The sequence below is a fragment of the Epinephelus lanceolatus genome, chromosome 2 (assembly GCF_041903045.1).
Source record: "Epinephelus lanceolatus isolate andai-2023 chromosome 2, ASM4190304v1, whole genome shotgun sequence".
Classification (NCBI taxonomy): domain Eukaryota; kingdom Metazoa; phylum Chordata; class Actinopteri; order Perciformes; family Serranidae; genus Epinephelus; species Epinephelus lanceolatus.
In genome coordinates this window covers 27,475,418-27,497,677 of record NC_135735.1, presented here as the reverse complement: position 1 = coordinate 27,497,677, position 22,260 = coordinate 27,475,418, and the positions used below count along the sequence as shown (strand labels likewise).

At 41.0% G+C, this 22,260-nt stretch overlaps 2 protein-coding genes across 3 annotated transcripts; one reads left to right on the top strand and one right to left on the bottom strand.

The window, feature by feature from the left end:
- The first annotated feature begins 620 nt into the window (after nt 1–620).
- On the top strand, nt 621–16,272 carry dna2 (DNA replication helicase/nuclease 2). The gene is made up of 25 exons (XM_078162602.1): nt 621–998; nt 1,482–1,538; nt 2,918–3,818; nt 4,175–4,295; nt 4,534–4,683; nt 5,984–6,167; nt 6,306–6,454; nt 6,604–6,732; nt 6,937–7,183; nt 7,904–8,018; nt 8,270–8,426; nt 8,643–8,834; nt 8,968–9,210; nt 9,344–9,457; nt 9,593–9,702; nt 10,428–10,537; nt 10,722–10,850; nt 11,177–11,269; nt 11,868–12,061; nt 12,293–12,382; nt 12,712–12,925; nt 13,163–13,252; nt 13,423–13,608; nt 13,754–13,902; nt 14,257–16,272. Exons 1-25 carry the CDS (start codon nt 969–971, stop codon nt 14,306–14,308), a joined length of 4,206 nt encoding a protein of 1,401 aa, XP_078018728.1. The 5' UTR covers nt 621–968; the 3' UTR covers nt 14,309–16,272.
- On the bottom strand, nt 15,585–22,065 carry LOC117255157 (phenazine biosynthesis-like domain-containing protein 1). Of its 2 annotated transcripts, none has more exons than XM_033623786.2 (10): nt 21,866–22,065; nt 21,434–21,533; nt 19,344–19,442; nt 17,994–18,103; nt 17,738–17,767; nt 17,516–17,604; nt 17,283–17,374; nt 16,778–16,861; nt 16,468–16,530; nt 15,585–16,294 (listed from the first exon to the last, which is right to left on the bottom strand). In XM_033623786.2, the coding sequence occupies exons 1-10, from the start codon at nt 21,947–21,949 to the stop codon at nt 16,182–16,184; spliced, it is 864 nt and encodes a 287-aa protein (XP_033479677.1). In that variant the 5' UTR covers nt 21,950–22,065; the 3' UTR covers nt 15,585–16,181. The 2 variants fall into 2 exon arrangements, with proteins under 2 accessions (XP_033479677.1, XP_078018799.1); XM_078162673.1 differs by lacking the exon at nt 21,866–22,065 and adding an exon at nt 20,155–20,290.
- Nucleotides 22,066–22,260: the final 195 nt, after the last annotated feature.

Genomic DNA, 22,260 nt, shown 5'->3' with positions numbered 1-22,260 from the left:
ACATCAACCTTCAATGGCACCAACAGTTCAACCAAAGAATGAACAAGCCAAGGTGTGTTTCAAGTCTCAGTTTGAGTGCTGATATGCATCATGGTTTTCACATTTGTATGTGCAGAAAACTGAATGAAAATATGCTTCATAACCCAATTTTACAGACTGTCTGGATTCAATATAGGTCATTGTGAGGTACGGGTACCCCCTAATTGCACATATACATCCAGAACAGGTCATATCTGATGGTTATATGTGAAAGAACATCCTAAAAACTAATGTTTAGACATAAATTATATGATAATGTCATGTTCAGGAGCAGAGATATGCACTTCTTTGTGTGATGCTGTGAGATAATGGCCCCAAATTTCGAGCCTTGAATCGAACTTGATCCACGAGGTATATAATAGTATACTTTTATATGCTTTTATAGTTTTATAACATACTTTTATATTACTTTAATATGTTATTTGGGTGTCCCAAGAGATCACAAAAAACCTTGAGAACTCCTTGTCACCTCTGCTATGATGTGTGGCCGTGGACAGCGTCGCTTCAGCCCCCTAGTTGCGCGCTTCTAAAGGAAAGAAGAAAGGCGGAACTGCATGTGACGTCATTTCCGTTGCGCGAAGCTGAAACTTTGGCGCCCCAGAGACATCAAGAGGATTGCTTTAAATGTCGAATCAGTCCGGTAACGTTAGTTTACACGGGAAAATAACGTCAGCTAAGTGTGTAAGGGTACTCTCCTGGTTGTGGAGATGCAGAGTCGGTCAACGTTAAACAGAATAAGCGCTTTTCATGTAGCTGCAGCGGTTAGCTGTCCGTTGACAAAACCGTCGGTCCGTTAGCTAAAAACATATCGCTAACAAACAGCTCCTTTATCTTTGTTAGACAGACTGGCTGTGTGGAGTAAACACACATAGTTACACACACACACACACACACACACACACACACACACGGCTGTTTAATCAGTCACCATGAACAGGACCAAACTGAAGAAGACCCAGGTGAGTTCAGGAGGTTTAGCTAACTTCACTTTGTTTCTCTGTGGTAACAATAAAAGCATTTAACGTAAAGTAACGACACCTGTCATCGTTTATTATGTGTGCAGTCTGTTATTAACTCAGTTGTGTCTGTCTGCTCTGACTGACTTTTAATTATCCCTCCAGTGCAGCCATTTTTTATTTGTTTATGGTCAACAGTGAAGGATATAAAAACTCAAAACACCTGATTGATACATGTAGGCTACATACAAACAATGCGACGTTTCACACAAGTGAGGTTTTAAATTGATACATATGTAACTTACATATCCTTGTACTGTCTAAATGAACATGAACAATGAGTTATTGCTGTTACCTGGAGCTTCAGTGTGTGTGTGTGTGTGTGTGTGGAGGATCCAGTTTAAACAACATGCTGTGTATCAACATGCTGGACAACAGACAAAACTGTGAAATGTTGGTAACTGTTTGGTTTATGATTTCTGTCAGGCTCCAGGAGGGCAGAGGAACATCTCCTCTTTCTTTTCCTCTCAGAATCACAAGAAGGTACATTTTATTTTATTTTTCTTTCAGTGAGTTGTTTTTGTCTTGGCTGCTTTTTCTTTGCTTTTTGTCGTTTGAAATCTCACCATGACATTATTACGTAATGTCAGTTATTGATAACTTAGTCAGATGAAAAAATTGGGAGATAATTAGTAGTAACGTGCATATCACACTTAAATAAGTAGAGGTTTATATACTGTTCATTTAACCCAGTAAATACAAAGTTCAGAAAATTATAGCATTTGACTGTTAATAGCTATAATACAGTCTTTAATACCAGGAAAATACAACCTATATAATCATATTAGGAAATCAAAATTCCCAGACAATTAATATTTTTTATAATTTTCTTTTTATTTAAATTCAAAAAAGAAATCATCAGGTACAAAGCCGCTTGCACAGTATACTTTTTTAAAGCTGACAAAATGCCATGCAGACAATTAAATAGACAAATAATAACAGAAAGACGAATTAATTAAACACTGCCATTTAAACAAACTAACTAACTAGCTAGCTAACAAACAAAAACAAGGTAATACAAATTATTAAATAAATACTTGTAGTCAAAAGAAAGGACCCTAAGGTCCAAGTGTAGCAGGTTCCCAGGGGATCCTGTTGTGCTGGGCGGTATGATCGAACAACTGCATCACGATATACCTTTGGATTTCGGCAGTATCACAGTGCATCACAGCACCTCTTGGAGTATCTAGTTTGGCTGTTTTACATTGAATTGCCCATTGAATACATCACCTTTAGGGGCTCACAGCATGACAGCACACTTAGAGTTAACATCATTCAGGAAATTAACAACAGTACACTGATTCATTAGGTACATCGGCCAGCAGTCTGTGCTATATGGCTTAATAAATTCAGTTTATCCCGTCCAATTTTTCCAAACAAAGCTGTCTTAATTCTCAGCTCAAAGGTTAATTTTTCCATAATATGAATTTCATGCATCACATTAAGCCCGTCAATTAAAGTTAATTAAAGTTAAAGTTAATTAAAATTCCCAGACATTTTATATTACAACAATATAGTATCTACCATGTGTAATTGCTCTGTGCTTTTTGGTTGTTTGCGGCATGGCACATTCTGCTTTTCATGTAAAGTCATTACACTCCTCTTGAAGTTGCTTTTGCCAAGGATGTTATTGTCTTGCTCATTTTATTCCTTTTATCCAGTGCATTTGTGTATTGTCTGTTATTCACATTATCTTCTGTTATTTCCTAGCTCGTCTCTTTTTCACCTTTGTTGTTTTTATGTACTTTTGTTTGTTCTTGTGCTGTAAGGCATTACTGCATCTCTCTCTAATTTATATAAACAATCTACTAATAATTTTTAGGTTATATTTTAAAATGCTTATTTGACTGTGTTGTTTTTAGGACTTGTCATCGTCCACAAAATTATCTGTGGCTGGCTCTGCACTCGCCAAGACTGAACCTCACATCAAAGATGGTGAAACCTCTACATTCAGATGCCATTCCCCCCTAAAAAGGAGTATCCTTGGGGACCTTGAAAACCTCCTACCCTCCTCGCCAGATCTTGTCCTCTCTGTGCCTGAGACCCCCAACAGTCAGATCAGGCTTGCTTGCTGTTCTCCCTCCAGAGACCAGACCAGCAGAGAGGTGGCGAGCCTGGAGAAGCTCATCCAACGGCCCATCTGCCGTAGTCCGCGCGCCAGAGGGAAGAGTATACGGAGAGTTATGACTGAGGAGGGAGGAAACACCAAGAGGGAGGAGGGATTGTCTGGGCCTGTAAAAAGACTCATCAGCCCTCCTCAACAGTCTCAGGATGCCAAAAGATCAAGAACTGCGAATCCACCAGCACAAAGAATTGCGCTCAGTCCCACAGGTGGCAACCTGAAAGTAACAACACCTTTGATTGGCCCTTTGAAGACACCTCATTTCTCCAGCTACCAGTCAGAGGGCCGGTCTAAAAGATTAGAGGGTCACAGCAGAGGCGCTGAAGTAGTTTTTAATGACAACAAAATCTCTGTTGGGGAACAGGGAAAACATCAGGAAGAGAGAAATGTGAATGAGAAACATTCTGGTTTTACTGTCATAACTGATCAGAAAACATCTGAGACAAACCCACACACTCGTCTGGATAAGGACACTCTTACTACTCACATGTACAAACCTAGTGAAACTGTCGCACCTGTGACGCAGAGAAGAGCCACAGAGGGAAAGATTGATGTTAAGACAGGAGCTTCAAGAACAGCATTGACATCATCAACGAAAGATGGAGATGACGGGACAAAGTCGGATCAGGAGCGAGCTGGAGGTACACTGATAGAGCTGAAATATTTATTGCAAGCTACTTTTTTTGTTTGTTTGTTTTAGATAAAACTGCATGTTGTTTACATGATAAAATGTTACTATTTTTGACTAACGAAAAAGCAGGTGTGTTGCACTGGCTCCATTTGAATGAATCTGCAAGGTTCAAAAGTGTTTTCTCTGAAACAAAGTGTCTGTGTGATGAACCCTAAGTTATTAAAACTGAATGCAGTTTTTTATTTTTTAACAGTGACATCAGTATTATGTTATTACAGTATTCTCAACCATTTCTTTGTACTTAGTTTGCTTTTATTCCCTGCTAACCTCTTTTTTTATTTTTAATTTTGCTATTTTGTTGCACAGAAGAAAATACCGGAACAATGTCTGCGTGTCCTGTGGAAGAGAGGTTGGACGAGAGCTGGTTTGTGGAACAGATGGATCACAATGAAGGTCTTGTCAAAGAGGATCAATCCAAAAAGCCCAGGTGAGAGAACCATGAATATGCTTGCTTGGACAATGTTGCTGCATCGTTTGACCAGGTTATGTGATGATGAATTTTCTTGTGTCAATAATAGATGGAAATAGGGCACATGACACGTGGAGTATTTGTGTTCAAGCACTTGACTTAGTAAAGAATAAGCTTCACTCAATAAGAAATGATGCACCATGGATGATTAACAAAACATAAGCATATATGACATAAGTCCTCTTTGTCCCTGCAGTAAGGTGCCAGACCATGTGATCCTTTCTGGAGGCCTAAACAACCGCTACTGGGTTTCAAACGTGGAGGAGAGGCCTGGCCACAAAACACTGACCATCTCATGCTCCAGATCTCTAAATCCAACGGAGACATGTCTGCTGAAAGATGGATGGTAAATATGATGAACACTGTATGCTGGTGTATGCATGTGTCTATTTCTATTCTCTTCTTTTTTTCTTGTGTATTTGAATTTAACTTGTGAAGTTTTTGACGTCTAGTAGCACTATGGAGCTGTTTATTTATGAACTGATTCCCTTTTAGCGTACACTGACAAGTCATGTTAGCAAACTACTGCAGCAACACACCAACTTAAACCCAGTTCAGACCAAAGATTTACGACAAGATGAAACCGTTATAGAACATGCAGAGAAAAGTTGCAGCAGTGTGAACCAGGCGGTCTGAGCTCGACTCAAGCCGGCTGATGGCGTCACCTGCAACTCCGCTGGTCAAATCACCAGCAGTGTGTTTGCCTGCCACGGCAGGTGCTCTGTCCCTGCCAAGCCTTCTGTTTCCGTCCTCACGCATGCTGGTTTTGGACAGTGGGTCACTGCTGCTGCTCGCTGTATGTGCTTATACCCCAGCACACACACATTCTCATTTACTAACTAATTGGCACTGTGTATTTATTATGAGTACAGTCCATCTGATGCTTGCTTTGTTTGTTTTTCACCGTTGCATCACTACTACAAATGCAGCTGTAGCCCGTATCTCACTATCACTATCCTCACTCATATTTTAAGAAGCTACAAGTTATATTCAGCCACAAAATAAGCCTGGAAAGCTGCAATCGGAGCAGAGGTACAGAGAGTGGTTGCATAGAGATGATACACTGTCTCATCTGGTTGTATTGGTGTGAACTGGCAGGTTTTTAGAATGTTGTAGAACAGCGCATTGCAAGAAGTTGCATGTTTCAACTCGTGTTGTCGCAAATCTTTGGTCTAAACTGGGCGTAACAGACATATGAAACACATAACTGAGATGCTACACAAACAAACATGTGACTTCTTTTGCAGGAAAGATTTCTTTGACCTGCTCCGATGCTGAGCGTGCCTCATTTGCAGATGTCTCTCCAATTTGTTCATTTTTAAGCTCTCATTACTTGTTCTTATTTTCAGGTGTTTATAAACAAATTAAATCATAGTTAGAATTATTACATACAATTTCTGCGAATAGATGCCCCAAAATCCGACACACCGGACCTTTAGGTTGTCATTTCTTTTTGTGTATAGATGTTTGTACATTGATATATGATGTGTATTTGGATTTATTTTCTCTGTCTGATAAATTGACCAAGTGTGATGATCAGGGACTGTGTGTTTGGGTGTATTTATGTATCTTATGCATTAGGTCTTCAATATGCATGTTTGTGTGTCTGTATTGGTATACATTTTTTATTCTTTGGGCATTTTTAGGGAGATGACGCCTGTTTGTCGAGGTGATGTGGTGCATCTAGAGGGCCGCTCTGATGGTGGATCCTGGGTGATAGATAGGGAGCAGGGTTTCCTGGTTTTACTACCTGATAGCCTCATTTCTGGTACCAGCATCTCAAGCTCCATCCGCTGCATGAGGCGTGCAGTACTGGGAGATATGTTCAAGGTAATACAACTAATATCATGGCCTAATTTTTATGTTATGGTTGATTTGTTTTTCTTAAATTTCCAATTTCATTTTTAAATGGACAGCCCAGATACACTCTTGACCCTCTCCTGTTTTTTTCTGTTTGCTGTGACGCAGAGTTTTGACGGTGGCTCCAAGCAAATGCTGAACGGCACCATGGTCCATGAAGTCTTCCAGAGAGCAGCTACAGCTAAAGATTTTTCTTTGGAGACACTGTCTAAGCTGGCTGAGGAAGCCCTGTGTCGTCCTCAGTACTTGGGAGACATGTAAGTGGTCAGGTGAAACCCGACAGGGTGCTGCAGAACTTTTCATGTGTGTAAACATACATTTTACAGATGTTCATAATGGAAAACAGCTTTTGTGTGTATTCTTTGTCTCTTTCAGTTATGTTTGTGTTTTGTCCATTTGTCTGTAGGTACAGTTTGGGTGTAAGTCAGGAAGAGATGAAGCAGGAACTACACGATTATCTGCCCTCACTGGAACATTGGGCAAAGGAATACCTCAGCTCTCCAACCCCAAAAGCTATCAGCCTCAAAATCTATGTGTATGCACGCGCACACACACAGCACTACAGATTTTCTAATAAAACCCTATTAGTTCTGCTAGAGTCTACCATTTGTTTTGTATCCATGTCTTGCAGTAATCATTGTAATGCTTATGAAAAAAGTGCAGTTACCTAAACCCAGTGGGAAAATAAGGTTTTATCACCTTACAGAGCTGATTATGTGTCTGTCTCTGATGACCTCAGACCCAGCAGCAGCAAAGCTCCGAGCAGGTGTCAGGACTCGTCAACTGTTGTCACTGTAGCAGAGCTGGCAGACATAGAAGAGAATGTGTGGTCGCCGAGATTTGGTCTGAAAGGGAAAATCGATGTGACGGCACGAGTTCGAATCCAAAGACCACGAGGTGGTAGTCACAGAGCCCTGGAGGAGAAGACTGTCCCCCTGGAGCTGAAAACTGGAAAAGAGTCAAACTCGATTGAGCATCGTAGTCAGGTTGGTAGATCACAGCATGCTCAACGAACATGTCACCTGGTTGGGTCAGGTAAAAAGCAGGTTTAAGGCCTACGCACACCGAGTCTTTACTTTTCGTTGGAAATTGCAAGTTTAGAAATAAATACGACCTCATGTTATGTCAGTTAGACTCCAAAACTTTCGTTTGTCATTAACATTTTCTGATCACGTTTGATTTTCGGCATTTTTTCGCATCTGTCAGAAGCCTTCAGAGAGTTGTGTGATCAACAAGCAGTGAAGACAGTGTGGTGTAACCTGCAAGACATCCGCAACAAGAGACAGGAACTGGACTATGAGTAATATTTTATAACACAGATAGCTTACTTTTAACAGCTCAGATAGTAATATTGAGATGGATGATGATGATGACAAAGAGGAGGATATAATAGAGGATGAAGACTGCACACAGACAGAGAGATAATGGCAGTGTGGAGGCGGAGAGGGAGGACAGCTCAGCCCCTTCAGGAAGAGTGGCAACAGCCAGGGAGGTACCTCAAGGGGAGAGAAGCAAGAAAGAAAACGTCTCTTTTGTGCCTAACAATTTTTTATCATATGACAGATTTTTAAAAAAATACGCCTAAGAAAAAATGCGGCATGGTGTGCAAAGGCCTTTACACTGATAAACACAAATTTAATGAGGCTGACTGACTTGAACAACTGTGGTTTTAAGATATCCATATAGATGTGTTTGTCTGTGTGTAGGTGATTCTTTACACTCTGATGAGCTTGGAAAGATACAATTCTGATGCTGGCTTCCTGCTCTACCTCAAGACGGGCAACCTGCACCCTGTAGTGGCCAGCCACATGGACCGCAGAGGTACAGTACATCCACATGTGCTTAACCACCCTGCCCAACATCAGTTGTGACCAATAATATTATAGTAAAATTATAATATTTTATACAATTAACAATTGTAGAATCTATAAATGATTAAACACAAACACGCAGCCCCCTTTCAACTAAATTGTTTACTTGAATTACGACATGATGGTGCCTTGTCTTACTACAGTCTCTCACAGCAGTGTCTCCTCCATCTCCTTTATTGGGGAACTTTATATTTATCACAGAGCTGCTGAAGCTGAGGAACACCTTGGTTCATCACATTCACAACTGTGTGGAGAAAGAGGCGAAGCGAAGTCGTCTGTCTCGACTTCCTGAGATCCTGACCAACAGACAGACCTGCCAGTACTGTCCTCAGAAGAGAAACTGTGCTTTATATGAGAGGTGAACTTTTTAAACTCATTTTAAAAGCCATGGAAATGATGAGCATTAGAATTTATTGTTAGCATAACCCAGTTCATGCAATAAACTGTTAATTCAGAGGGTTGAAATGGCGAGTTTAAGCCATAGTGAAATGGTCTCATTAAGCTCTTCCTCTATCTTGTACTCTTTCCTCTCTTCCTATCTCCTCTCTTTCCTCGTTCTTTACCCTTCCTTCAGGGCGCTTGATGGCAACTCTGCAGACATCAGCGAGGATGTTGTGCGCGACTTCCTGCAGGAGGAGACAGGTCACCTGACCCCACCTCATCTGAGCTATTTCTCCCATTGGCTGCTGCTCTGCTGCCTTGAGGCCGCCAGCATGGAGGCCAAGAATGGCAGAAAGCGTGTGTGGCTTCAGACATCTGAGGCGAGGTATACAGCTCATATTTAGACACGTAAACACTCCCAGTAAAGTCATATCCCCCAAAAATCTTGTATAAAATCAGCCCCTTCATACTGTATGAAATACTTAAAAGTATTTGCCCACTCTGACCTGTGTTTCTAGTGAGAAGAATGGGAGCTGTGTGGGGAACGTGCAGCTCAGTGGCCCGGTGACCGAGCCGTCTGAAGGGGTTTTCCTCCATCGTTTCCAGCGCAGCACTGTGGTTCCACAGAAAGGGTTGGCCAGCAGTGGTTTGGCCAGTGGTGATCGCATCGTTGTTAGCGACCAGGAAGGTAATCTGGTTGGTTTGGCAACAGGATACCTGTGTGAGGTCAGCAGAACATCAGTTGGCTGCACTCTGGACAGGTGAGAAGGAACCGACACGTAACTTCTGACTGAAGTATTTCAACCGAAGGCAAAGACGACTATGGGACATTGAATTGTTTGGACTTTTCTTCCTTGGCTGCTCAATTGAAGTCATTTTGTTTGTGTTTTATAGGGACCTGTCTAAGTTCCGGGGTGTGTTGTTTCGACTGGACAGTGATGAAGGTGTGGTGGGCCTCAGCACTCACCTCACCAATCTCTCCAGACTGATGGAAAACTGTCAGGACAGGTAGGTACAGTAAAATGCAGTATGCATTATGATAGCATAGTACAGCATGTATGTAATGGCAAAACTAACTTATCCCTAGAAAATTAATCAGGTGACAGTTAAAATAAAAGCCTCACACACTTTATGTTTGCGCAGCGATCGTCTGAGGGAGCTGGTTGTTGACCTTCGCTCCCCTGAGTTTATTTCCAACCTCAGTTCTGTTCTGCCAAGAGAGGCCAAGGACACAGTGGCCAACATCCTCAAAGGTGACCAAGCTGCTTTGCTCTTCCTCTTTGCCTGTCTCGTTTACTTTCTTTTGTTCTTTTTCATACTTAGTTTAACTCTATCTTCTGACTTTGGGGGACAAAGCTATAAATGAGCAACCTTAAACCAAAAGACACAATACGTCCTTTCCCAAAAGTTTTTACACAGTTGCCGGAGTTGTAGTTTCATACTTCAATCAGTAATAGAACATTAATTACCCATTATTGTCCATTATTTTCTTATATCAGTGATTCCCAAAGGTTTTACTCATTAAGTACTCAGTAAGTTAAGTAAGGCTTCTCTTTTTTTTGACAAATTCAGTATTTTCTTCTCCCTGACGCTTGTCCATTGTTCCATTAGCTCTTTGGTTGTTTTAACTGAGAACTTTTCTATTCAGGATGAGGCTGTTAAGCAGAGAGTAAAGTCTCTGTCAGTATAGCTTGTGTTCAGATCTTCACTGTGCCCTTATCCTGTGAGATATTTAATATCTTGAATAATAACCTAAACTTTAAAAATGACAATTTAATTTAGTTTTCTCTGTCTTCAAAGGAATGATTGAAATGCTGAGATATAGGCCTACTGTTTATATATTTTCAAAGTTTTTTTTTTACACCTCTTAAAATCAAGAAGGCCTCGCAACCTCCATAAAGCTTTGGTGACCCCCAGGTTGAGAAACAAGTCTGCATGTTAGGTCAGTTCATACATTTGTGTGTGTGTGTCTTTGCAGGTCTCAATAAACCCCAGAAGCAGGCCATGAAGAAAGTTTTGCTATCTAAAGACTACACACTCATTGTCGGCATGCCAGGCACAGGCAAAACCACGACCATCTGCACCCTGGTAAACTCCTAACATGACCGACTAATTTCACCTGAGCCATAAATCAGCATTATATACTTCCTAGTGAGAGCAGAACTGTAACCCTCTGTCACCCCACCTTTGCCTCTGTCTTTTCTGATGTGCCACTGTCTATCATTCTCTCTATCTTTCTTGCTCTTTGTCTCTTCTTCACTTTTTCATTCAGGTTCGCATCCTTCACGCATGTGGGTTCAGTGTGTTGCTGACCAGCTACACCCACTCCGCTGTTGACAACATCCTACTGAAGCTAAAGCGCTTCCGCGTTGGGTTTCTGCGTCTTGGGCAAGGGCAGAAGGTGCGCTATAGTTTGACGTCTGTTATTCAGTGTGTACAGCACAGAAAATAAGTCTTCACTTCCCACATTTGTTTTACAACAATTAAAATAAACTGTGTCATACTGTAGGTATATGAGCTGTTTAAGAAAAGGCTATTTGCATTCTCGTGTGGTAATGTGCATAAAAGCACAAATCACTGTTAGATATTAAAGTTATAAAGTAATATGGTAAAATATAATTATTTTTTAAATATTTAACAGTTAAACAAAAAAAGAACATTTTAAAAACTCAAAAGTGTTTTGTCCCCTCTGACTCGCTGTGATTTCTCTCTTATTTCCTGCTGCAGGTTCATCCAGACATCCTGCCTTACACAGAGGAAAGTGCGAGAAAGAAAGGACTTCACACTCTGTCAGAGTTAGAGCAGCTTTATAACAAAGAGGTGAGGAGCTAGTTTGTGGAATATTACTGTATAATCACAACAACTTTGATTTTTATAGGCTTAAATCAACATTTTTATGCCTCTTCACTGGCGCCAGCTGCAGCTGGAGGCATTGTTGCTGCTTTGTTCATCTGTTCGTCCTGTTCTCATGAACACGATATTTCAAGAAGACCTTGAGGGAATTTTTTCATGGATTTAAACTGTAACTGCAACTTGACAAGATTCGCAGAGGCAGTGGTCTTAGTTGTTTAGAATATTTGATATGAGACCTCAGCGTCATCAAGACATGTCACTTATGGGGCGTCGGTGGCTTAGTGGTAGAGCAGGCGCCCCATGTACAAGGCTGTTGCCGCAGCGACCTGGGTTCGAATCCAGCCTGTGGCCCTTTGCTGCATGTCATCCCCCCTTCTCTCTCTCTCCCTTTCATGCTTACCTGTCCTGTCCATTAAAGGCAAAATGCCCCAAAAAAAAAAAAAAAAAAGGAAGAAAAAAAAGAAGAAAAAATAGACATGTCACTTATTCATATTGTGACTTACAACAATTTTAAAAAATGACTCAACTTCCTACCACTCAGTACTGATCTTCTCCCTCTGTCTAGCTGGTAGTGGCAACCACCTGTATGGGCATCAAGCATCCGCTGTTCACACGTCGGCGGTTTGACTTCTGCATCGTAGACGAAGCCTCACAAATCAGTCAGCCCATCTGTCTGGGACCGCTGTTCTATGCCAAGAGATTTGTCCTGGTTGGAGACCACCAACAGCTGCCACCAATAGTACAAAACCAGGAGGCTAGGTAAAGTATGCGTGAGTGTAGATGAGATGTATTTTGATAAAATGATAAATAAAATATTGCCTCAAGTACATTAATTGTATTCATTTGTCATGAGGGTAAAACATGACAGTTTTCATGGTTAATGTTAAAGTGTGATATGTAAAATGTGACAGCATCAGTTTGGTTATTAATACAGAGTTTACCATTGTCAATAGAAATATCAATTTTGGTCTGTTTTTTTTTTTTCTGCAGGTCACTTGGGATGGACGAAAGTCTATTTAAGCGACTTGAGCTCCACGGTGAAGCTGTGGTTCAACTCAATGTTCAGTACCGGATGAATAGGTACACCTACATACACATTCGACACTGTACGCCTCAGTCATCTTGTCTTGTTTATTATGTGCTTATCCATTCTTAACTCTGCTTGAACTTGAACTCCTGACTGCTAACAGTGCATTAGTACATGCTTTATTATCTTGAATAAAAAAAATATCTGAATTCACTTTGATCTCAGACAGAGAAACTGTGAATAGCGCTCTCTCTTGCTTTAGCCTTGCAGAGAGAACTTAATTCTATTCACATTACAACTACAAAACAGCACAGCAGGAATCTTTAGGACAAACAGAAAGATTTCCCCTCCATAATTAACAGTGTGTGCTCTGTGTTTGTAGGCCGATTATGTCTCTCAGTAACTCCCTGATGTACGAGGGCCGGCTGGAGTGCGGATCAGAGAGGACAGCCACGGCCCTGCTCACCCTGCCCTTCCTGCTGTCTGTCCAGTCAGAGCTTAGGTCCTACTCTGAGACTCATCCGCAGCACAACCTGGATTGGATACAGGCCACCTTGTTGCCCAGCAACCCTGTTTGCTTCCTAGATTGCTCCATGGTTGGTATACGATGCAAATGTGCTGTGTTGGGGTAGAAATAAGTTGAGAGAGCAGATCTTAACATCATCATTAGCTCTGCTTTCTGGTGAAAGGTCAAGGGATTAAGTCAGCTGTTTCAAGTGTTAAAGAAATCTGTGTGAAAGGGGGTTATTTTTGGCGTGGGGGGGCTGTTGTTGTGAGTAAGACAGCGAAGGTGTGCTGGTCAACATCTTGTTTTTCTCGACTGTTCCCTTTAGGTGCCAGCACTGGAGTCTGTGGAGCAGGGAGGTGTAAGCAATCACACTGAGGCTGCTCTTATACACAAGTTGCTGTCACTGCTGTTAAAGGTACATCAGTTGCCTAATTCATGCTCAAGTGTTTATGTCATCATGCAGCAGGTTTTTAAAGTCCTGGCATAAGCTTTAGGGTCATGACGTGTTTTTAATACAGTGAATGAAAGTGAAATAATTGGTGTAACTTATTCGGTTCGACCCCCTGTTCATTTAACTTTCTCCAGGCAGGGTGTAAGCCCAGTGATATAGGTGTGATCGCCCCCTACAGGCAGCAGTTAAAGAGCATCTCTGCTCTGCTGCAGTCCTCTGCTTTCACCGGTGTAGAAGTGAATACAGTGGACAGGTACCAAGGACGGGACAAAAGTCTGATCATTTTCTCTTTTGTCAAGAGCACTGCAGAGGAAGGACACGTAAGTGCATCTCCTCCCATCTGCTTTTTTTTGACTCCTCCATCTACATTTCTTTTCTCTGTGCCTCATTTCTGCATGGGGGAATAAGCAAGTGAACAGGTGAGTGAGAACCTGATCTGACTCTCTGCTGCATCTCCTTTCATAGTTGGGAGAGCTGTTGAAGGACTGGCGTCGCCTGAATGTAGCCATCACCAGAGCTAAACACAAGCTGCTGATGGTGGGCTCTGCCACAACGCTACGACGCTATGCACCTGTGGAGAAACTACTCAACCATCTCCAGCAAGAGAACATGATATCCTTTAATTACATTATATATTACTCTTCAATGTGAGGATTACTTACTTACAGTTGCTCGGTTTCAACCAGGGTATTATGTAAATGAACTGTGGTAACCTTCCCTCCATCTTACCAGTGCCCAGATCCTCCTGCTCATTTCCCAGCTCAAATTTTTTGCTGGCACTGGGGCTGTTTTCTGTTGAACAGTTGAAGTCATCAGTGTTCCCAACAAATTGTGGTTGAGGCTACAAGACTGCTTCTATGCAGTTTCTGGATGACTTAACCAGAGTTTTTGTTACATGTCATGTTTGTTTTATCTTTTTTCATGTATCCTGTGTCTACACTGTTTTTTCCTGAACCCTTACTTCACATTATCCAGCTCCCACCAGCTGCTCACAAGGCCTTACCGAGCATGTCCCTGTGATAGAAGTCTGCGAAGCCTTGATGGTGTTCCAGGTCACCTGTCTGTCTCACAGTGGAGCTGCCAGTAAATGTGGATCACCTCAACAGCGCTGAGATTTCATGCCAATCTGCAAACACACTGACTGATCTGGAGGCTGCAATCAGCTGTGATCAGTGGCATTTGCATCCTACAGTCAGTGCTTGTCGCCTAATTTTACAGCCTCATTTCCAAATATTTTGTGTCCCTTCTGACAAAGATTTGATGATGTTTAACTGGAGATACAGATTGCACTAATCAGCACACTAGGAATGACATAAGAGGAACATGTAGGTGTTAGAGGGGATGCTGTCTCTGATTTTTACATTACAAGTTTGTTAATAGAATAATTTTAATCAGTCTCTTTTAAACAAAGCACTCTGGAACAGGGGTGGCTTTGTTGTATAAAATGTAAACACTGAGACACATGCTCTGCTCAGCACCTTTCCGGTTGCTGCATGCTTTTGCTGATCAATAAATGGTCAGTTTGGACCAATAATTCAAACTAAACCTCCACGCCGAACCTCTACAAGCCACCACTGCTATTTTTAATGTTGATCAATTGTAAACACACTTGAAGCACTCAATATTTAAAAGCAAATACAGACCGTTTCAATCGGACCTGCAATGCCAGGCAACAGCTGGGGTCCATGTTTACTTCCTGTTAACTGACGTTATTCACATATGCTGCGAAACACTTGACAGTGTTTATCTTGTCAAGTTTGAAACGGTCTACACATATTTTCAATGCTGTGAAACAAGGTACTTAGATATTCAGCTGTTATAACACAACATTGCACTGCATCTGTGAAACTGACAGTGGTGGGTTATTGTACTATGCATTAAACCTGAACAAGGACTGGTCACTATTTATAAATGCAAATATTTTTAGATCAAATATCTCTGTTGATACACTATGACTATTTTAGACTTGACTTTTGGTGCTTTCTGTAAGTATTCACACACACAACACAGAAAGTCGGTATTTATGTGAACATGGAGACCAAACTACTTATAGCTCATGTTGCTCAACCGTCAGATAAGCTCAGGGATGTCTATCGGTCAGTATACCAGGGACTTCACACCGAAAAATGAAGCATCACAATGTCACAAGAACCAGAATTATTTGTAGTCCTAAGTTACTAAATCAGTTTTTTTTCCAGCTCAACATAGGAAATCTTGCATCAGCAGTACTCTATTTAAATCAGTGAATGAGCTACATTGGTCCACACAGCAAAGAAAGTGAAACAACACGTGTATATAAATCTTAATTTCTCTTTATTCATCAGTGTTAAACTGTAACAATTGGCTGAGGTTTCTGCGTCTGTTCCTTTGTGTACGCAGACAAAATGAATACAAAGGAAACTACCTGCTATCTTGACACCAGTTAAAACTCCAGGAGTTTGTAGGAAACCATCATCTTTAAGAAATATATTTGCCTCAGATGTAATCTAACGTTAATGACCTGCGATGATTTAACTGATGATTAAGTTTTTCTGTAGAGTAGAGCATGTCAGATAACGTCCCGCCAGAAGCTAACTGATTCTATTTCGACACAACCTCTGATTTTACCCGTCTTGTCTGTATTTTATTTTTACTTTTTTAACATTGTGATTTTTCCTTTGTGTGGTGAATAAATAATACAAATACTATCAAAGCGTGAGAGCTTCTTTTCATCTTGTAGTTTGTTGCTTGGTGATGTTTAAATAATAGATGATCCAGTCTGGACAATAAGCTGTTTTTCTTTTTATTTAATCCATCTCTATCAAATGTTGGAAACCCTGTGTCTGCTCCTGTGTGCAGGTACATACGGACAGTCCCGTCATCCCCAACTCTCTTTGCTTGCATGTGTCCTCAGCTATAGTGTGATCGTTCCCAGCAGCACAGTGACGGCCTGTCCACCTATGTTGATTCTTCCGTCGTCTCTCACTTCCAGTTCCAGCTCCCCACCTCGCCTGGAGCACTGGTAAGCTACACAAACACACACAGGAGATGATACGAGTGTCACTGTGTTTCAGTTCAGTAGTTATAGACTGTTTATAGCGGGACATGACACATTGTTTAATGGTTTTTTCTGTGGCTTGTTAAAGTGACAAGTTGCTGATAAACTCAAATGTTAATGTGGATTTGGCTAAACAAATTACCCAGCATTCTCTTCTTTCCTAGTTTCTCAGACCAGTAGCTACCCAGCACGGTGTGAGCCGACCCTGCGGGGACACAAAATAAATAAAATCAGAACACTAACAGAATTTTACATTTAAAAGACACATACTGAACATTTACCTATTTTACTGTGTGATTGCGCCACATCTGGCACTGTACATGCTTTTGCATTTTCGCCAGTGAGCTACGTGTTGCCATGATATCACACTCTGTAACCCGACAAAGACTGTGTCTGAATGTGTGGCCACTGGGGCTGCTGTAGTACAAGTAGAAGTAGTCGTATTAGTGTACCAGTGACGGGATCCTCAGGGATGCCATTCCACGGAGCAAAGTATCTGGAGTAGAAGTCGTATCCTGGCTGGCAGTCTGGGGATCCTGTTGGCAGATAGATAAGGACATTTTTATGATCCATACTAATAAACTTTATTTACATAGCCTTTCAAAGCACAGTTACAAAGTGCTTTACAATAAAAAAAACCATTAAAAAACATAAAGAATGAAATGAATTAAGAGCGAAAAACTAGGAATCACAGATCTCTCCAGGCAGATCATCCTTTATCAACAATAACATAAAATCTATTCTATGAGCAAAGGGTAGCCAGTGTAAGAAAGCCAGGGTCGGTTAAATGTGGTCATGTTTCCTAGCCCAAATAAAAATGATGGCAGCAGAGTTTTGGATGAGCTGAGGGCAGGAGAGTTAAGGACTTAACAGTGTTCTGTTAACGTGTCAAAATATGTAATTATACATCACATCCCTCCGGTCTAACTGAAGGATCTAATTTTAAGCTCTCGTCACCTTTCATGGTGAGGATTAGTCCTTTGACTCTTCCACTCCTATCACTGCTCTGCAAAGCGACAGGATCAACTCTCAGACTGGTTAGTGCTGACCTGCAGAAACACACACATGCAAAACAAATGTAAAGCTACTCATAAGCATGGCAAAACACAAGTGAGGGATTTAGGAACTGCTGTCCACGTGTAAAGATAAATAACTATTATACTACAGGTGTGTATGAGTATGATTGTAACCTGTCACAGCTGTCAGCCAGTCGAACCATCAGTTTCTTGGTGGTGGAGCTCAGATAAACATCCTGGATTGGGAGGTTTCCAACTGCAGCCTGTATCGCGCAGCGACACAGTTAAACATTCACTCACAAACACACAGGAACATACTCACACTGGCACATGCTGTACACACAGATTCTGCTGTGAAACATGCTCTCGCAGAGAGAGAGTAGGTGCCTTACTGACCTGGATGATGTCTCTGAAGTCATTGGGATCCTGTGAAAATGGGTTTTTAGAAAAAAAACTCTTAAAATAATAGCATTTTGTTATATTTTAAAATACTTTGCAAAGTTTCTTTTGGAAAATCTAATGTTAATTTAACCTTAAAGCCCGTATGTATCCCTCACTTATTAACATAAATACACATTTTGAGACTAATATTTGAACCTATAACAGTAGATTTCAGCCAGGAGTGCCTTGTCCTTCTGACCACATACTATACCTGCTGGGTGGGTGGGTTGAGAGGAAAGTCCATGAGGTATCCCTCCCCCTGCTGGGTGACAGCCAGATCTCCACTCCTGGTCTCAAACACCAGTTTGGGGTTGACATTCTCTGACAGACATAATATATTCAAAGATAACATTGTGCTCACAGGTGGATGATTAACAATGGTGAGGAGTAAGTAGTTAAATTTAACAGAGTTATATGTTGTTATTGTAAACTGTTACAGTAACTATGAAATTATAAGATTGTTGGTGATTACAAATAAGAAAAACTTAATACTTAGATCAAAACAGTCATTTTGTTATTTTGCATCTTTGCGCCGTGCAGGAATGTTTTCTAATATGTTTGGCATGTTTACGGACAAAGCAGGTCACCAAAGCTGTTGGGACAAATTTAAATGCAACACCACCAAGCAGGGGTGTCCAGACTGTTGAAACTTCTTGGAATGGGGGATTAGGTAAAGTGAAAATACCTGGGGACCAGCTGCTTCTCTCATATAAATGGATTATTAAAAACACACACACACTCACACACATAGACATAGAAATGAGACAAACGCAACTGTTTAGTCTTTAAGCTTTAAGAGAAAAAATATTCAACTTTCCACCGCTCCTGAAAGCAACATCTCTTGCTGTTGACTTTAAGCTTCTTTGCTGTGGCCATGTCTGCTACCTAGCAGGAAATGTCTTCTGCTAGGTGACTGTTTAATGCTTGTTAATAATGTGCTATCATGAGGTGAACAGAAAAAAAAATGCAAGGTGATCTTGCTTCATTAACCAATATTGTGTGGCAGGCTACATACAGTATATTTTGAGAGACAATGATTGACCATGATTGGCTCCTGGGCTGGATTTATGACATGCCTGCAATCAAGGGTAGGATGGCTTACAAGATGCTGTCTCTGCATCCAGACAGGCTCCATTCATTGTGGTTGGTTCTCTTGTTTTAATTTGCATCACTTCCTGTCTGCCATTCAAATCACTGCGCTTTGCTCTGAGCAACAGGAGTCTCCCATTGCCTGGCTGAGACTGGCTGACCACACCAAGGCAGACGGCCATGTCGTTGGAAAAAAAAACACGCCTTTAGAGCCACAAATTTAACCGTACTTTCCTTTTGAAATCAGAAATGGCTCTAACACTACTGTACAGTGTAAAGCTGGCTGACAATACTTTAGATTACTTAAGAATTTCAACACGCCTCTCAATTAAACTTCATGAAATTCCGTGTTTCTGCCCCTGTGTTAAAAATTAAGCCAGTGCATGAACGGGATTATAACTGGCAATGAACCTTGATGCACTGTGTGTGTTTGTGTGTGTGTGTGTGTGTGTGTGTTTGCTTTGTAACTTACTCTTACAGTTGAAAAGCACTGCAGCAGAGGCAAGAGTGGCATGACCACACAGGTTCACTTCATTGGTTGGTGTAAACCATCGAAGTTTGAAGCGTGATCCTGTTAATCACATGTCGGACAGGTGATTTAACACATACAGAACTTGAACATATAGTCTAAAACAGCTGAATATAACACATTGAATATTTCTTAAATGGATAAAAAATGTGTTGATGTGTACAATAAGTTACTGCTTAACTGCAAGAAAAATGTGAAACCATGGAGACTGAATAATATTCACTTGAGGCTGTATTACTTATTCTGTCATGACTGCAAGAGATTAGTCTTTTGGTATAATGGCACATCAATCCTGTTTATTCACATCCATACAGTGACATTTACAAATGCAGTGTATTTGCAGTAAAATTGCATGTAAACTGTAAAATAGCTGATACTTGAGGTGCAAGCACAGTAACAAGCACAGTAACTATGAAGTTAATTTCTTTATCAAATGAAGCCTGAGACCTGTTTAAGTTTTACAGTAATATATGGTGACTTTAGTTGAAAGATTCTTCTGAGTGTAAATAACACACATTCCTCTCTGGCAGCTCACTGCATTGTCCTTCTCACGCCTAACAATGCAAGTCTTAGCTGTGTGGTTAACGTACCTGTCAAAATGCTGAGGACAGGTATTTTTTCTGAACACATAAAGGAAAAATGGCCTCAGCAAACTGCACAGAGGTTCACAGCTATGTCTCTTTAACCTGCTGCCGGCATGTCTTTAAAGGAATATTTAACCCCCTGAATGACCTTTTGTGTATCAGTTACCCACCTGGTATTTTGCTGAATTTCGAAGAAAACTTTGTTTCTGGCATACGAACTCTGGCACAACCCATGCAGTTTGATCAAAGTCACATTTATCCAGTAGTGTGTTCAGTGCTTCACAGACAGACAGTCCTATTTGGAAACTGAAATAAAAGTAAAACTTAGCCATGCTCTCTGCAAAGCCAGATTCCTTTGACAAAAACAGTCATTTTCCCCTCACTGAACACAGGAGCTGCTGGTCCAGTGCTGCCTTGATCAGCTTTGTTTGCATTATTGTGTGACTTTGGTGTTTTTAATAGTTAGTTTGGATTCACCAAAGTCACACAAATAATAAAACAAACCACCAATCGAGGCAGTGGTAGACCAGCTGCTTCCATGTTCAGCCTGGTAAAATTGATGTTTTTGTTATTGGAGTCTGGCTGTGAAGACACCATTGATAAGTTTGAATTTTAGTTCAGCTCTGCGTCCAATCTGTTTTGTTCTTCGTTTACTGGAGGCATCCGAGAAAAATGAATTCGGCATAATACGAGGTAACTGACTGATAAAATTCACTTGGGGTTGAGGTGTTCCTTTATCAGTATCTGACATGTCATTCTAACCTTGTGTCTTACAGCCACTTAATTAATTGCAATCATTAACATGTTTATTATGACTTTATCAGAGCAGCCACTGAAGTCAGAGGCATCAGTTTGATGTTCATCTGTTTGCTTTTCATCAGTGCACCTGGATTTTCCAAACCAATCTATGGTGAAGGCAGCAACGGTAAGTGGGGGTCGCCCACACTTAAAAATAAAGCCTGCTCTTTCCTCTAAAGGTAGAAGTGTTTGTGTTTTTCATCCCATGAGCTCTGTGCTTTCTATATTGTAGGCTACTCATAGCTACACAGTATGTAAAGGTGTGCCTATTTCGCATATTGCATACTGTATATTAGGTGGCTTATCCTGTAATGCCATTCTGTGAACAAATTTTGAAGCTCTAACCATAAAAAAATCACTGTTTTTTTTATCCAACACTAATAATTTAAGGTTCGGTCAGGGTCACAGCTTCTACTGGCCATTAGCAGGTACTTACATCTTCATTAACATGTCCTTATTGTTTCCAATATCCACTTATTTGCTTGCAACAGTTTTATTCCCAGTCAAAGAGCCTCAACAATACATGGGTTGCACATAGGCAAAGAATCATCATAATACTGGGGTTCATTCTTGTGATGCAAACCTGTCCCACAGATGTGCATTTCTATTAAATCCATCTACAGATATATAATTAACTCTGTATTATCTGACCTGTTGTAAAACTATCAGAGGGGTTGATCCTGGTGATGAAAGCTGTTTCTGACAGGTTCATCTCTACTGCTATCTTCTGATACAAGTCATCGCTCAGTTCCTGTTAGAAACGCACACACAATGCACAAATATACACCTTCACTTGTGACATGTAATTATTTCAAACAGATACATGCACATAGATGGATAGATTAAAAACATGCCAGGGTGCTACAACTATGCCCTGTTCATTTTACAATAAATTATGTAACATGAGCAATGAAACTGGCAAACTTTACTCACTGAAAATGTCCCTTTAATCAGTAAATGTAACAAGGAGCAAACCACCAAACACACACCAAAAGCAACAAGCAGAAGTGTCTTTAAGTCCTAATGCACGCCGCCATATGCTCCTCTGCATTATGACATAACTGTATAGTAATCCTTACTCACATGCATCAGTGGACAAATGGCCGCAGGGTTTCCCTTGAAAGGTAAATTAGTGAAGGCATCCAGAGTGAACACTTGAATCTCCATTATGTTCTAAATATGAAAATGACATAGGCTAAAAGGGTCTCCAGTGAGGACATGGGCTTTGACACAATCAGTCCACTGCTGTCTATGGACTTTACACCCAGTCTGTTTGGTTTTATTTCAGGGCCACACTGCCAACGAAGTGCTGCGAAGCGCAGCGCACCGAAATTCTCGCGCGAGCCCGTTCACATCAGACGCGCATTTTTCCACGCCGGTCGACAAGCACTTCTGCTCCCGCCGGCCCTCTCTGTCGTGCGTGTGTGTGTGTGTGTGTGTGTGTGTGTGTGTGTGTGTGTGTGTGTGTGTGTGTGTGT

What these genes read in the sequence shown, in the direction of transcription:
- dna2 (XM_078162602.1), top strand. Translation starts at nt 969, where the DNA reads ATGAACAGGACCAAACTGAAGAAGACCCAG. An exon ending in CCTCTCAGAATCACAAGAAG is followed by an intron (nt 1,539 to 2,917) that starts GTACATTTTATT and finishes TGTTGTTTTTAG; the next exon opens with GACTTGTCATCGTCCACAAA. An exon ending in GCACTGCAGAGGAAGGACAC is followed by an intron (nt 13,609 to 13,753) that starts GTAAGTGCATCT and finishes CTCCTTTCATAG; the next exon opens with TTGGGAGAGCTGTTGAAGGA.
- LOC117255157 (XM_033623786.2), bottom strand. Translation starts at nt 21,949, where the DNA reads ATGGAGATTCAAGTGTTCACTCTGGATGCCTTCACTAATTTACCTTTC. An exon ending in CCATTTGTCCACTGATGCAT is followed by an intron (nt 21,534 to 21,865) that starts GTGAGTAAGGAT and finishes CGTTTCTAACAG; the next exon opens with GAACTGAGCGATGACTTGTA. An exon ending in TCAACCCACCCACCCAGCAG is followed by an intron (nt 17,768 to 17,993) that starts GTATAGTATGTG and finishes CCATTTTCACAG; the next exon opens with GATCCCAATGACTTCAGAGA.